Source organism: Eretmochelys imbricata, chromosome 19 (assembly GCF_965152235.1).
Source record: "Eretmochelys imbricata isolate rEreImb1 chromosome 19, rEreImb1.hap1, whole genome shotgun sequence".
NCBI classification, from domain to species: Eukaryota; Metazoa; Chordata; order Testudines; family Cheloniidae; genus Eretmochelys; species Eretmochelys imbricata.
In genome coordinates this window covers 1,239,378-1,255,542 of record NC_135590.1, presented here as the reverse complement: position 1 = coordinate 1,255,542, position 16,165 = coordinate 1,239,378, and the positions used below count along the sequence as shown (strand labels likewise).

At 48.4% G+C, this 16,165-nt stretch overlaps 1 protein-coding gene across 1 annotated transcript in view; it reads right to left on the bottom strand.

The window, feature by feature from the left end:
- Nucleotides 1–926: 926 nt before the first annotated feature.
- EPHA10 (EPH receptor A10) overlaps nucleotides 927–16,165 on the bottom strand; it is a 108,499-nt gene continuing 93,260 nt past the window's right edge. The window contains exons 11-17 of the mRNA XM_077837880.1: nucleotides 13,884–14,069; nucleotides 7,478–7,539; nucleotides 7,122–7,325; nucleotides 4,145–4,294; nucleotides 3,310–3,503; nucleotides 1,811–1,975; nucleotides 927–1,041 (exon numbers count right to left, since the gene is read on the bottom strand). Coding sequence (XP_077694006.1) covers nucleotides 927–1,041; nucleotides 1,811–1,975; nucleotides 3,310–3,503; nucleotides 4,145–4,294; nucleotides 7,122–7,325; nucleotides 7,478–7,539; nucleotides 13,884–14,069 — 1,076 coding nt within the window. The remainder of the gene's footprint in view (nucleotides 1,042–1,810; nucleotides 1,976–3,309; nucleotides 3,504–4,144; nucleotides 4,295–7,121; nucleotides 7,326–7,477; nucleotides 7,540–13,883; nucleotides 14,070–16,165) is intronic.

Here is a 16,165-nt window from a genome sequence, read left to right as displayed (position 1 = left end):
AGGGTGATTCTGAGAAGCCATTTCTAGTCCTGCTCCAGAGAACGGTTTTAGGGAGTTAGTTGGGACAGTCTATGGGGGAGAAATGGAGGCTACTCACCTGTAACCAGAGTTGTTCTGTCAGTGGCTGTGGGCATTTCCCAAGAGTGAGAATGGACAGAGTCCAGTCGAAGAAGAACAGATACACGCTGCATTCTTCTCAATAATACAATAATAATTCTTCCAGCCTGACTCCCTAATTTTATCTGTCCCATTTCTGACGGAACTTGGGGACTTCTGCCTGCCACTTTGGTTTGAATTAGTTACTTTTCACACACTTTTTGTGACTTAATGAGGTAACCCTTGGAATGGAATGGATCACGCTGGGGAAGAGTGGGAATTCAGAATCTGCTCTGGAGGGACAGGAATGGATGGGCCAAGTCATCTTTCAAAGCTAGGCCACTGGAGTGTGCTGTGCTCTGGACTCTATACAACAGAAGGTACTCGTGGGGTCAGTAAAATACGTCAGCTTGTATAAAAAATACCAATGGATTTATCAGTAGAACACTAGATACTAAAACACGGTCAAATCCAGTACACAAGTGTCCAGTCCACCCTGTTAACCTAGATACCATGAGAAACAGCATCATTGTAGCTTGACTCTCATCCTACAAAACATTGCTGGGGAAAAACACAACCAACCAAGCACACTGCACTAAAGCTGCTGTAGGGAGACCCCCAGGAAGGAAACACCAATTCCTAGACTCCCTCACTACTCTGGAATGACTAGTTTGCAGCAGACCTGTACTTCCTACCTCCCACTCACACAGCTGCTCTTGGTAAAGTCTCAGAGATTTGGTCCAGTTTAGGGGCCAGCTCCCGGCCCTGCTGCATCATTGTCCCCAGGGAGTTTTAATTCAGTGCTCTGAAAGTGTCCGTCCCTGCTGGGCTCACACCTGCACGCCGCGACCGTGCATCTGTATCACCTGGGCTCGCAGGGTCTGGATCCCACTCAGGATGGTTTTCTGATGTTCCACTGAGGTGATTCCCAGACTCAGGACATCTCTGGAAAACAAGCCCCACAGCAGAGGTGAGTTTGCAGCGTCAGACCCCAAGGCCACCAGCAAATGGTGGAAATAGAGATTTTAGACTAAAAAGCAACTGTGGACTCAGGGTTACAGCTCGTGTGGATGCGAAGCCCCATGCAATTCTCTTTGGAGCAGCCCACACAAGGAGTCCCAGCCAAAGGAGACAGCAGCTCAGGGACAGAGACTGTTCAATGACCATGGATGCCCGCAGCATGCTGGGCTTTTCACAGGCAACCGATGCTCTCTGGCCTGCAGACTTTGGAAGGGGTCCCACACTGTAATCTCCACTATACAAGAGAAAGACTGGAACAGTGACAGGAGTCACGACAAGAGAAGCCAAACCCAAAGGAAGCAGGCTGGAGGAAAAGGGTTACAGTGAGATCAGGAGCTCACTTGGGGGCTGTGCTACCTGTATTATCTGGAAATAGGACTATTTATTTCCAGCTTTATAAACTCCAGGTAAGATCTGAGCTGTGCTGGGAGAGGTAGCCAGCCAGCCACTCTCCCATAAATACTATACGTGGCCTCCGGTTTTCCAGCTTTAAAATCTACAGGTCAAACAAAGGACAGATACACACACAAACACATGTAGCTCCAACCTCTCCTGGAGCACGTTCTCCCAGGGCGTCAGACGCTCCATGCATATCTCTTGCTCACATGTAATAGCAGCTGCCTGGTATTTCAGAGCAGGCTTTTTCAAGCCGCATCTATTCTCTTGGTTTATTCCTAGGACACTCTTCACTTACTGAACCATCATCCTTGCCACAGACTCCAGGTAGCAGTACCCCGCAGCGGTGAAGTTATCTTTGTACCTGCCCATCTCTATGGCTTCCAGCCACTCACCCACGGAGCTGAAGGACGGGAAGGCTGAGAAAGTGCGTTCGGCCAGGGGGATGGATGGATTGTGAGGCCTGCCAACTCAAACAGCACATGAGCAGTTAGATCACACCAAAAGAAGGTTAAGCTCCCATCCATAGGACTGAACCTGGCAGCTACCTCTCTAGCAGGCATGAAAGTGGGCTTGGCCCATGCAAGTTTTCAGGGAACAATTGAGGCAAGGCACATGGAAATTTAACCTGAGCACTGGCCATGTAAGGAAGGGGAGAACTGAGGGATGGTGGCTATTTGGTTCCCTAATCCTACCCACTCTGTGGGGATCTGGGATCACAGAATGTTCTGCAGTTCCATCAGGAGCTGTCTCTGGCTGTGATCCTCGGTTACTGGGCACTTCACCTTCCTCCCAAGTGATCCAACAATAGAGAAGGCTCAGTCTGCCTGGAGCAGGTCTCACCCCTCCACCAAGACCCGGAGCAGAGCAGGGCACCTGAAAGTCCCAGATGCCGTGCAGCACGGCTATCCATTGCTTATGAAGTCATTCAGTCACATAACACGGCCTGACACAGACACACCCCAACGTGCAGCGTCTCTGCTGACAAGTCAGGAGAGGAGCTGCTCTTAAACCCCTGGCTCCTCATCTGAAGGGTTCTGCTTTTAGTCAACTTCAGTTACAGAATCCTCCTCCAGCCAGAGCTCCCAGACCCACCCGCTGGGGCTGAGGAGAGTCTCTCTGACCCGGCGGCGCTGCATTCGCTGGAGGAGGGGAGAGGTTTGGCTCTGCAGTAGAGGCAGCGTGGGAGAAATCATCAAACAACGTGGGTTAAGTGGCCAGGGGACCCTCACAATAGAGCACTCGCTGGATCCCACTTCCCACGACACCTGTCTCTGCGCTGGCATGCAGGGTGCCACCCGGATCGAGGGGGGGCAGGGGAGACAGACTCCTTGGGGGCCCTCTGGGAATCCTGCCACCCACCCCGTGCAATGAGGTTGTTTTGGTCCTGCTGCATCCAGGGCCCTGTGTTCCCAGAGGAGTGGAAGGGTAGAACTGGGGCCATTCCCCTGCGGCAACTCGCTGGAGCCCAGGCTTGGCAGGTTCCTATCACGGGTGTCAGCCCAGTGAGATCCACGCAGCACGCTGTGAACCCAGCTTCAATTGACCAGGAATCCGGCAACCCAGCCAGATTCCACGATGGCCCAGTCCTGATCTCAGTTACCGCAGTGCGAGTCTGGGAGTTACTGTAATGATTTAGATGGAGTGGCTCTGGATCTGCTTCAGCGTAACTGAGTTCAGCACCTGGTGTCACCCTGGAGCGAGCTGTGTGGGGTGGCCTATGGGATACATACAGAGGCGAACGCTGCGGCATTCGAGAATGAAAGCGAAAGAGCAGTGATATAGGCAGATTTTCACCTAGTGCAAGTGGAGGTGGTACATTTTAGTGGCTCCGGGTTTTGAAGCATCTTGCTTAGGATATTGTGGATGTGTGAGAACTTGGGCCTCTCATTGCGATCCTTCTGCCAACAATCCAGCATGAGCTGGTGAAGCGGAGGCTGGCAATTCATCGGGGGAGGCAGCCGGAACCCATCCTCGATGGCCTTGATCACCTGAAATCCCACCCGGGGCAGAAGAGAAGAGAGTTATACAAAGGAGTCATTGAAGAGCAGCAGAGCAGTCCCTGTCTGTCAGCACTACTGGAGGATGACATTCCCGTTGCTTGGAGGGAGCGGCGCGGAATTATTCAGAGGAAACATTTTTCACCGCAAATTGCCGAAACATTTAGTGACTTCGTGTTGAAATTGCCAAATTGTTTGTTTTGGGTGGGGAAAAAACCCTGAAAAAACCAAAACGTTTTGTTCTGAAAACGTTAAAACAAAATGTATCAATTCAAAATTATTTAATTTTGTTTCAAATTTTCTTTCAGTGTCATTAAAAATTTTAAAAGGGTAAAAACAGTCAAAAAGTAAATGAAAAGTTTTGTTTCAGGCTGAAGAGACCATCTTGTTTAACCCGAAACAATTGTTTTTAAATGTTTTGGGTTATTTGCATAGCTCTTCTCTTATAGGCCAAAAATATACAAACGTCCCCCTGCACCACGTTAACCCAAGATGGAAATACGGAGCCACTCGAGCGACATGCATGGCTTGCAATTCCCGCTATCCACCAATGCCCAGCATTGAAATATGGTCACGTATCAAGTGCCGCTCTCTCCGTGGGGTCAGAGTACAGTGGCTGCAAAGCGACTCACGTCCTGGTTGGACATGTCCCAGTAGGGTCTCTCCCCGTAAGACATCACTTCCCACATCACGATGCCAAAGCTCCACACGGCACTGGCAGAACTGAAGCGATGGTACTGGATGGCTTCGGGGGCTGACCACAGCACCAGGCTCTTCCCACCCTGGCCAGGCAGAAGAAAGGAAAACATGAAGTTCTCAGCAGCAGCAGGACAAGGGAGACGTTCACACAGGCTCTGATCAGCATGCGGCCCACCTGGGTCGTGGAGCACTTAGCGACCACAGACCTTGGCACCACGTACAGTTTTAACGCGAGGGGAAAACTTTGTACCAAATTCTTTAACAATGGAACAAGCACCAATGCTAGTCCGAAGGGCAGGGCGAGACCTGAAACGTTAACGTGGGAGGTTCCGTCTCCTGAAGGAGCTGATGGCATTTTATCCATTAATATTGAACGAAAACACACTGCCACTCCCTCCCACCTCACCTCTCTTGTATCTAGTGTCTGCAGAACCCTTCTGGCTGCACGTGGGACAGCCGGCACTGGGCTCCTCTAACCCATGTGCTTACGCACTACGCCAATGCTGACTTGGACTCTGGAGACATTCCATGGGTGGTGCACCTGAGCCCACTTTGCCACTGATGCTTTAAAAAACTCCCACACCCCGTCTGGATCTATGCTGGTTATGCGATATGTATGTACCTCAGGAACCTTGGAACCGAGACTTGCAATCCCCCATAACCCAAGCCTGACCCCAGAGGTACAGCACCTTCCCTCTTAACTTGGGTAAATTTGATTTTAAACATTAACTTTAATAAAATTAACTGCTGGAGACAGAGACAGACTCCGGCAGTCACACACTCTGCTTGTTAGAGAGAGGGAGACCTGGTGCTTCCACAGGTCTCTCCAGCCTTTCCTCAACTGGGACATATCTGGCCTCCAGTCTCTCGTTAACACCAACGAGGTTTCCATCCATGACATTTGGGACTCGGAGTCTCAGGTATAGCTCCGAGCAACATGCTTTCCTCTCCAGTTCCACAGAGCCTCCAAGTCAGGCTCTCCCCTGGCCGGACACTCGATTGGGCTGGGGGGACGTGCGGAACACTCCACCAGCATCAGACACTCAGACTAACCCAGATCTTTAAGTGCCAGGCTTGCCAGAGCTGGTGAGCATCAGCAGCTCCCCGCGCAAGCCAGCAAGGCAGGGAGGGTCACACCCTCAGTCCCAAGGGCTGGCTGAAGGCAGGGTGTCAGCGGCCGCTAGTTCTTTGCGCTACCAGAATACTGCCTGTGACAGTACGTGTTCTTTGGAGTGAAGAATCCACTGTCGTTTTTAAGGACGAATGCCGTGGTTACTGTGATGACACAATGGTGCTGGCTCACCTACACTGGCAGTGGGGCATCAAATGAAACCATCTTTTATACCGTACATTGATTTCTTCACTGGCAAGTGAAATGGTCTAAATTGGACTGTGAGTGAATTAGTGCGAGCAGTGTTCTACTGCCATGCTAAAGGTGTGCTCTTGGGGAAGTGTGCGTCATTCCCCCGAACCTGCAATTTGCCTCCCTAACGGAGTCTGCAGGACAGATCCCCCCTCCAAGTGCCATGTTTGGGGTGCGGGTGTGTTTCTGGGGGACTGTAATGGGATCTCAAGCCCCATCTGTGTGTGTGTGTGTTTAGGAAGTGTATTAGCTGGGAACGTTGAATAGGTACGTATGTGAATCAGACAGGTCTTAAATTCTTAACTGAAAACCATGAATTTCATTACAAGTGATAAAACACACACAACGAACCCTCAGGCTGCGTGAGCTGCTTACAGCTCCCAGTGCGTGCATTTGTATATGTATATACACACACACACACACAGAGGCGATGAGAGGGGAAGAATTTGTGTTGCACTGATTCAGATTCATAGGTAGCTTAAGCAGAAAGCCTTAGCATTTCACTGCCATTTACTTTAATCTCCAGCTGAAAAGAAAACTGTTTACATGCAAATACTGGATTCATGTAGCAGGAAGAGACCAGGCAACCAGGAAACATACTGCTTCTGCGGCAGGTTTGCTGCATCTGGTATTAAGCAGAGCCCTGAAACTCAGCTGGCTTCAGATTTTGATCCCTACTCAACATTCAGATCAGGCCTGCAAACCTCTTGGGTGATGCTGGGCCTAGTTTTAGATTATCCTGATTGTGGCTTTGCATCGAAACAAGGAGAGATCCAGTTTTGCAAAGATTCAGCATGAGAACATGGCCATTCTGCCCAAGTTTTGCATTTTGCTTTGGGAAACATTGGAACCAGATGCCAAAGCTAAAGGAAACTTTCTCACAAACCCTGTGAAGTGGAACCAGATTGGTTTCTGGCGACAGCAGTAACCCCAGCTGCTGGGAGAAGACTGTTAGATCTCTCTCTCAGGGGCAGGGTGGTGCAAGAAGACACTCCTTGAGTCCCTGCCATGACAGAACTATGTTCCTGTTCTGATGGGTGGCAGCAGCATCTGCACAAATAGCCTCAGACCCTTGGCTCCATTGTGGAAGGGGCTTTCAGCATCTCAGAGGGATCTGGACTTGTTCTTTTCTCTATCAGGTTTTTGCAGGGTATGTGGTTCTGTCACCCGCCAGGTCCATAGAAGAGAGGCTTCTCTATTCTTACATTTCCAGGACCTCCATGATTTGTACTTTGTACAAGGGAATTCCTCCTGCCTTCTGAACCTAGGTTGGAAAGTTTTCCTTCTCAAACTCTACACTGCACAAACATATCAGTCTATTTCCAAGCACAAGAGATGGTCTTATAACCACGTTACCCAGGGAGCTCATCTTTGTGTTCCTCAGTGACTGTCCCTGATATCCCATCTCATGCACCTTCAAACCCAACCCTGCCCTTCCACTTCCCCCCTCCAATGACCCCACAAAGTTAGTGAGTATCCAGCTCTGTCACAGCACAGATACTGCACTGAGAGCAGCTCCCCGTCCTTGCTAGTCCCCCGCAGCTTACCATGGTGGTGAAGATGGTCTCCATTTTATCTTCCTGGGACTGTCTGAAGCCTGATATTTTGCAAACCAGGTTGCTATTCACAAGGACTTTGTGGGCAGCAAGGCTTTTATGTACGTAACCCATCTCGGTCAGGTACTTCATGCCGGAGGCAATCCCATGTAACATACCAGTCAGCTGGGCGGCTGTGAACTGGCCCTCATGTTTCTGCAAGGCAGGAGTAGGGAAGGCTGCATTTCAGGGAGGTTCAGCTTGGGCTCAAGTAGCACAAACAGCTCGTGCTGTGACTCTTCAGATAGGAAAATGGCAGCACTGCTCGGCAAAGTTCAAGGGGGTAACCGACACCCAGGTACACTCACCCTGAGAAACGAATCCAGCACTCCGTTCCCCATGTATTCCATCACAGTCATCATGGTATTTCCTGGGTGCACAGACAGAAAAGGAGTATTTAGCTAACCTTGGGTTTATCGAGCGCAGTTCTGTGCAGATATAAATACATACACCCAGCAAAACCTGCAGACCCAAAGGTGCCCTGCCCAGCCCAGCCCTCAACACTCCAGTCCTTTAAAGATTGTTTTCTGCTTGCTTTTCACACAAGAGATTTGGGTCTTGTCAGCTCTGTCTGTCATGGGAATCTCTGTGCATAACTAGAGAGTTAGTCTACATTCAAAGGAAGGGACTCCTGAGCGAAGGAGGGGAGCTGGGGAAGGGAAGGGATTTCTACTCACTCTTTAGAACCGGCTTTTTAAAAGCCTCAAACTCAAATGCCTGATAAATAGTGGGGAGAAAATCTCTCTCAAAGATTCAGCAACCCCACCTCCTGCCGCCAAAGTGGAGAACTCCTGGAGGTGAGCCGCTGGCTGCACACCGTGCATGAAGCTGAAGGTTTTGGTCTTGTGGAACACTGGGCCACAGTCCAGTGGGAGACGGGGCTGCACCAGGCGACGGTCTACATCCCTACATTAGGGAGGGGGCTAATCTTCTCAGCTGGAGACTAACTGGAGCAGTCAGAGCCACAGAGGTGAGGGTGCTCCGAAGACAAATGCAGAACAAACACAAACTTAGCTTGTCGCAAAAAGTTTGAACCAATATGACAAAGAAGGTGAAGAGAAGAAAATTTTCAGTGGCTTAAAAACCGATACTGGGAATCTGGGTAACAAAAAAGAGGAACTGGAAATTCTCCTTGATGAGAAGAAACTTGGTAAAATTGGTATTTCCGAATGGTCGGACCGTCCATGAGGGGAATGTTAACATCACTGGTTACACCCTACTCAGGAAGGGTGGAGTGGGCCAGCACTCTAGATGAGAGACAGGACTTGTTGTAGAGTTACTAATGACTCAGTCTCAGGACCATGAATGCGTATGACTCAATGTGTTAAGTCACGAAGTCCAGGAGGGGGTACAGGTGAGTTAGACACCAACTCAAACCAGAGAGCAGGATGAGCTACTCCTGAAGCACCTGTCAACAATGTGTGGAAAGTGAAATTGTGGTGTTATGGGGGGGCGGGGGGGACGACTACTTCAACCCCCAATCCAGGCAAGAAAGGATTAAAAGCCCAGTCAGTCACAGCCACCTCACCTGGGTGGTAATTAGGTAGTTACTCCTCAGCCAGAGGTGATAACAGTCACCTGGGCCCTCTATATAATCTGAGAGCCTGTAGCCAAGGGAGAGAAGCCACAGGGAGCTGGCTGGCCCTTGCGACAGGCCAAAGGGCCAGAGACCCTGGAGGCTAGCAGCCTCAGGAGGAGGTAGGCTGGGCAGGACAGGACTTGATACTAGAGCCAGGGAAAGGCAGTGGACCCCAGGGCCCAGAGGGCAGGCTGATTCTTTGGGATTTGGACTGCACCTGGCCATTGTGTTATCCGGAAGGAGTTTGGACCAGCCGCTTCTCAGCCAGAGGGCTGACCGGCACAAAGGCCGACAGACTGCGGGGGCACCGGAGAGGAAACCCCTGCAGCACTGCACCCGGAGACAAGTGGGCATGCTGGCAGGGAGTACGCATCGTTACTGGGAGTCATGTGCCGAGGTCTCAAGCAGCCATCAGTAAAATATACCACTAAAGGGTTTCACCCTGCGCTAGGCATCTCTGATTTGGACCTTACTATGATGGAAGTTACTGGAAGTTAGTGCTTTCCTAGGGACCAGTGATAATGACCCCATTTCATTCAATATGGGCAAACAGAGGACAGTCCCAACCAGGAATACAGAAACGTGGGGGAGTTCTTTGAGAAGAGTTTATTACGTGGCGTAAAAGCCACAATTCCACAGTGAAGAGAGAGGAGACCTCTGGGTAAAAGCCCACCCTGGTTCAGGAGTTTAAATGAAGGTAGCAATTAGAAATAAATTAGCAACAATGTATCGCAAGGAAAAAGGAGGAAAACAGAAAGCAACCAATGTGAATTAGAAGTGAAGGAATGTAGGAAATTGATAAGAAAAGCTAAAGACATCAGAGGAGAATCCATGGCAGGCAAGGCTCAGGACAGTTAGGAGGAGTTAGCAATCTTATAGGCCTGTTACTAAAAGTAGAGGATAAAACCATAAATATTGATTCATAAAAGGGAGAAGTGTCCAATGAATTTCCCTGTTCTATATTTTGAAAGAAGCAGGATCATGTGCTCATATTACATGAGGACGATGAAGTACTTTCCAGTCCATTGGTAGCTAAAGACCGTGTTTTAATACAGCCAAATGTAAAGTTATCCCTCTAAGAACCAGGCATGCAGGCTATCCCTGTAGAATGGGGTTTGGCATCCTGGAAAGCAGCGACTCTGAAGAGGATTTGGGGGTCACAGTGGACCAGCAACTCAATAAGAGTTCCTAGTGCTGGGGCAAAAAGGGCTAATGAAATCCTTGGCTGAAGCGGGAGAAGGAGCAGGGAGGTGATTTTACCTCTGTATATGGCATCGGTGAGACCTGTACTGGAATAGTGTGTCCACTTCTGGCGTCCACGTTTTTAAAAGGACGTTGAAAAAGTGGAGAGAATGCAAAAAAAAAGCCACAAAATTATTTATGGGCTGGAGAAAATGCCTGAGAGTTAGAGACTTAAAGAACTCAGTCTCCTCAGCTTATCCAAACGATGACTGAGAAGAGACTTGATTTCTGTTACAAGGACCTTCTGGGGAGAAAATAGCAGGCCCTGAAGGAGTCTTTCATCTAGTGGAGGAAGGCAGAACAAGACCCAGTGGCTGATTAATTCACATTAGAAATCAGACACATTTTTAACAGTGAGGGTGATTAACCTTAGGAACCAACTACCAAGAGAAGTGGTGGCTTCTCCGTCTCTGATCTTCAAATCAAGACTAGATGCCATTCTGGAAGTTATCCAGATCAGTACAGGGGCAATTGGGTGAAATTTACTAGCCTGTGATATATAGGATGTCAGACTAGATGATGGAATGGTCCCTTTTGGCTATAAACTCTACAAATTTATGAAAGGTCCTGCTTCAGGTCTCTAGATCCTCCAGTGCAGGGGCTCTCAATCTTTCCAGACAACTGTACCCTTTGCAGGGTCTGATTTGTCTTGTGTACCCCAAGTTTCACATAAAAACTACTTACAAAATCAGACATAAAAATATAAAGTGTCCCAGCACACTATTACTGAACAATTGCTGGCTTTCTCATTTTACCAAATAATTATAAAATAAGTTGACTGGAATATAAATATCACACTTACATGTCAGTGTAGAGTATATGGAGCAGTATAAACAAGTCATTGTCTGTATGAAATTTTAGTTTGTACTGACTTCGCTAGTGCTTTTTATGCAGCCTATTGTAAAACTAGGCAAATATCTAGACGAGCTGAGGTACCCCTGGAAGACTTCTGCTTACCCCCAAGGGTATGTGTACCCCTGGCTGAGAACCACTGCTGCAGTGGGACCTCCAAAAAACAAGACAGCAATGACCTGGTACTCCTGATATTTCTCAGGTAAAAAAACAGAAAAAGAAACCTTATAATAAATAAATAGCAATAATCCAGGCCTCCTTCCCGTATCATCAGACGGCTGAAAAAGGCAGAGACACATTTTTTTTCTCCCTTTCAACAAGCTCCCAGCCATCATTCAGATTTTACATCCACAGACTTCAACTTTCTGCTATGAGAACAGTGAATTAGGGCTTTCAAAAGTATGGCTCACTATACAATTCCTATATGGTGAAATGCTTCATGAATATCAAGTAGCTGTGGGAATGATGGGAACACAAAGCTTGTGTGGGTTTTTGAGGCTATCAGACCCTGATATGTCTCCAGAGTCACAGCTAGATGATTCATTTATTTTGAAACAAGATCACATCTGCCAAACAGAAAAGGAGGGAACTACACAGAAAAAGGGCCATTAACAGTGAGAAGGGTACGTTTGCTCAGGGCGAGAGACTTGCAATTCTCTATCACAAATGTATAATGAAAGCAACTAATTAGCGTTTCTGACTACCTACTAATAACGGTGGAGCTGTTCATCTAACTGGCGTAATTCACACACCCACAAAGCAAGCATGCTCGTCGTATTTTGAAGAAGAAATTAGTAAAAGGTAGGAAATGGAATGGATATAATTAGGGGTACTTAAGCACTTGACCATCAAATGATGGATTTCTGTACATCTGTATTGCATGCAAGCGGCTTAAACTCTAAGGGCCGGATTCTCTTGTTCCTTCGACACCAACCCTGCAGTTTGCTCTGCCTCCATGGATCTGAGCGCAGGTCCGGTGTCTCAGGGAGTCGTGGATCTCACCCTGAGGAATGCAGTCAGCATAAGGGGCCCTGCTCTTGATTTGGGGAGGAATATTAAATACTATTGCTCGAAACACTTTGAGTAGCACCGTTGAGGAGAAAAGTATTACTCAATGTGAGGGAGGGTAGCTGGATCGGGCCCTATGTTAAAACAGAAGCTGATCCCCTGCGTTATAAATAGCACAGTTAACAACATGCGTGTTCATGTTTCTCTGTATTTATGTGGATCTCTATTTAACTACGCCTTCCTCAGATTCACGGAGAACACACCCTGCCACAGGGACAGACAGCAACCACACACATCTGTTTGCTGACAAAACCCTCCTTTTAATTTACTTTTATGATAAGAGTTGGGTTTTGCTGCTAACCCAGTTTGGCTCCCTGGCTTTATTAATCTAGCTGTAAAAATTCGATTAAACAACATCAGAACCATAAAATAATAAAAACCAACACAAGCAAACGTTTGGCTTCCAGAGGGCAACTGTACAGCATCTCCACCACCAGATAATCACATAGCTAAACAACTGCTCCAGCATATTACCGGATTAGTTCAGAGGCGAGACTCCCGCATTAATGACCCAAACTCCATGGTGGGTAATTAAGAAAACAATCAGCATTCTTCCTGCTTTTCCACAGGACAATCACTTTCTATTGCTTTTAAATTACCAAGTAAACGAGGCCGCACTGTTGCCACAAAAATCAGATCAGGGAGCGTATCGCTTCATTTTGCTGGGCACTAATAACCGTGTAACAATACCGGAATCACTTTGTATCTATTGATCAGAGTAAGTGCCATGCAATCGCAGCACGCCCGCCTGTGCACATCTCCCTCACGCTGCCCAACTTGCACAATGATCAGCCCACAAACGCTCGGAGTTACACAGGACTTGGAATTGTGTCGTAACCTGAAGCAAACATGTCATTACTGCTGTGTGTGGATAGGATGTTTTTACAGCGGTCCCATACGTGTGTGGAGCACAAAGTCTCATGTAACGCCCATCTCTCTGGTCCTGAATATCTCCACATAGTGATTCCGCAGACGGTGAGCAGGTGCCTGGGCACTTGGCCTCCACTGTAGCTCTGACACAGGCTCCTGGTCTGTGGTTCTGTTTTGTCCTCAACATTTCCTGTAGCCAAAGCACCGGCAGCCACTGGCATTCTCACCACCACGTCATGCAGGCCTACTCTAAGCAGGGGATACAAAAGTCAGCAGCTAAGCGCTCCCAGCATTGGTACCACAGTGGTGATCAGCCAGTGCTAGTGTGTTTGGAAATAGCTGGCCAAACAGTCCAGGGTAGGCACAGTCTGTGTTGTCAAGTCCTCGCTCCTCCCCAGGCCTCAGTTTCCCCATCAGGCAGGGTTGACAATACACACCTGTCCTTGTGGAGGGCTTCGGGTGCCCTGGATGAAGGGGGCTGTGTGACCATTCTCTGTATTTTCTTGCCCTCACTCTGAGAATCGCACAGTGTTAAAACTGCAAAGATAGTGAGTGAAGCATGGGATTCTCTCACCACAACACAGCACAAAGCTGCCGGTATTCTGGGATTTGGCCCTCTCTCAGACAGAGGGAATAGGAATCCAAAACTTTTCAAGCTGAAAGTGAGGGGGTGGATGCAGGGGTCAGTGAACCTAGTACGTTAGTCTTTCCATGCATGAGGAATGGATTCAAATCTAGCTCTAGGATCTAGTCACAATGGGTTTGGCAAGTGTCGTCCTAGATTAATTGGCCCTGTCATGTAAAAAACCCCAAACACCACAAAATTTGGAACAGAAAGAAAGTCATGTAGGATTGTGCCACAGAGACATAGGACCAAATCAGCAGACGATGGTGCCGTTTGGGGTTGAAGTGAGGGGCAGAGCAACTGTAAAGAAGGGGAAGGCTCAGACAAATGCCTTGCCTGAACCCAGATTAGCTCAAACCAATGCTGTGGGCACCATCCATGCCAGGAGCACTAGGCATAGCACAAGACAGGGAAAGCTTGGTCTGTTTGGAATGCAATGAGTTTGCATACCATGACGTGCAGAGATAATAAGCCTTACCTCTGGTGATGACGCCCTCCAGGCGGATGATGTTGGAGTGATCGAACTGGCCCATGGTGCTAGCCTCTGCCAGGAAGGCATGCTTCTGCTTGTCTGAGCAGCCAGCTCGAAGGGTCTGGATGGCAACCAGGAGCTCTCTCTTACTGGGAAGTTTCAAGCATCCCCGGCAGACTTCTCCAAACTCTCCTGTGCCATAGGAGAGACGGGAATTAGACTGTCTCCAGCTGAAGGAGCACGGACATTTAGCGTCCCTGTGGTTAGACACTTGAGAGTGTTAACATCAGTATTTTCCACTGAATGCATCTGATGAAGTGAGCTGTAGCTCACGAAAGCTTATGCTCAAATATATTTGTTAGCCTCTAGGGTGCCACAAGTCCTCCTTGTCTTTTTGCGAACATCCCAAAAGAATGCGGCATGGGACTGTTTTCATACTGTCATTCTAGGAGCTGAGCTGGCTGCTCTCTTGGTCACTCACAGGCTATGAAAACGGGAGCTATTGCTACAGCTGCTTTTATTTACGGCTTTCTCAAATCTTTGAATATCACTGCGCAAAACAGCGCTGCACGGACCTGCTGCCGCGCACTGGGTCGCAGCGCTGGAATTTCTGACTCAGAACAAGGGGCAGCGCTGCTCTTCTAGAAAATCAGCTCCCCTTCTGGTAGCGTTTCCTTGTGCCCCGCATCCCATAACAGGACCTCTGCCTCTGGACCTGCAAACACTGTGACCTGGGAGCACAGAAGCGGGTCCTGGGATGTGGGCAGCCGGTGTGTGAGTACCTGGCTAGTTGGGCAGATGGGCTCTGCTGTCACATAGCAGGGATCTGTACTCTCAGGGGAAAAATCCACCCACAACACAGGAAGGTGGATTAAGGTCCCTTTAAAAATTCTCACCCTAGCCTCAGTTTACCATCTTCCCCCACTTCTGAGGGGCATCATGACTTGCTGTGAACACACAGACCATGAAACTCTTTAGTGCCAACTAGCAGTTACAACAACACATGATGCAAATTCCTCTCTTTGGCGGCTTAGGCCATTCCCCTAATGCACCAGCCGAGGGCACACTGCACTTTTGAAGTGCTTTCCATGAATGGAAGATTATCTCCCAGCGATCAAGAGAGTCCTCGCTGGGGTCTGACTCTCTCCACTCCCAAACCATCCCAAATGTCAGCTCTCTGGTGACTCCCTCCTGCCCACATGAAGGATAGTCAGGGCCATGCATTGTTCATCAGCACTTGAGACAGAACTTTCTGCTCAGTCGCAGCCACAATCAGGGCAGCACAAAGTGACAAATTCTAATAAGAAAAGGCCAACTTTGGTTTTACAGGGAAAAGCCAATGGATATGAAGAGCTCTGTTGATCTGAGAGACAGGTAACCGGCTAGGTCACCCGGGAGACTAATACAAACCATTCTACATTCCTCCCATTTAAAAGACCTATTCTACTTGGATTTCCTTCTCATTAATTATCTATTGCTAAAAGTTCAGAATCACTGGGCCAGTTTCTCTGCCCTGATGGCTGCTAAGATTCCTCTGCCCTCCACTGTCTGACAATCACCTTCTATTTCCATGTTCATATTTAAGCTGCTAGTTAAGCTACTCCCCTGCAACTTCTCTTTGGGAAAATGACACCCAGCATACCAAGGCCTCCACAGATCTGGCTTGTATTAGCAATTAAAGCTGCAGGGATTTTAATTTGCTTTGACGTTTTAGGCCGTAAAGTCGATGAAAATCAATCAATCATTGAGAGAGTTAACATATTCATAAAAAGTTTTTACGCCGCTGTCAACCTGCTAAGAAGCAGATAATTGCCGATGTTCTCTATGAGATGCTGCTCACGTCACTGTAGGCTCTGCCTGAGGAAATACACAGGGACACTAAATCAAGCTCATGTACAAAGTACTAACCAACTGCACTCTGCTTCTCCCTGCTACGAGCATACAAAACCGGCCAGGACCACAGTGAGACTGAAAATCACTAGTGAAGCCGGTAACAGGAAATATGTAAATGGCTTTAAGAACCCTGACGAGGCTCCCAGAATCCTACAAAGAGCCGAGCAGGTACCAATGGGCTGCTGAGATTCGTTCCTACACTGGTACCTGCTACAGTCCCCTCAGTGCACATAGCAGCACTTCACGGGCACCATGGCCCTTGTCCTCCCGGCTTCAAGGGAGCAGGTGAAAATCACAATCCTCTCCATCATCCCCAGGGATCTTGTGCCTCCATCCCACTGGTGCCTCCTTCCTTTACAATCTCTGACGTGTTTGACTGATGCTGCAGACTGGGA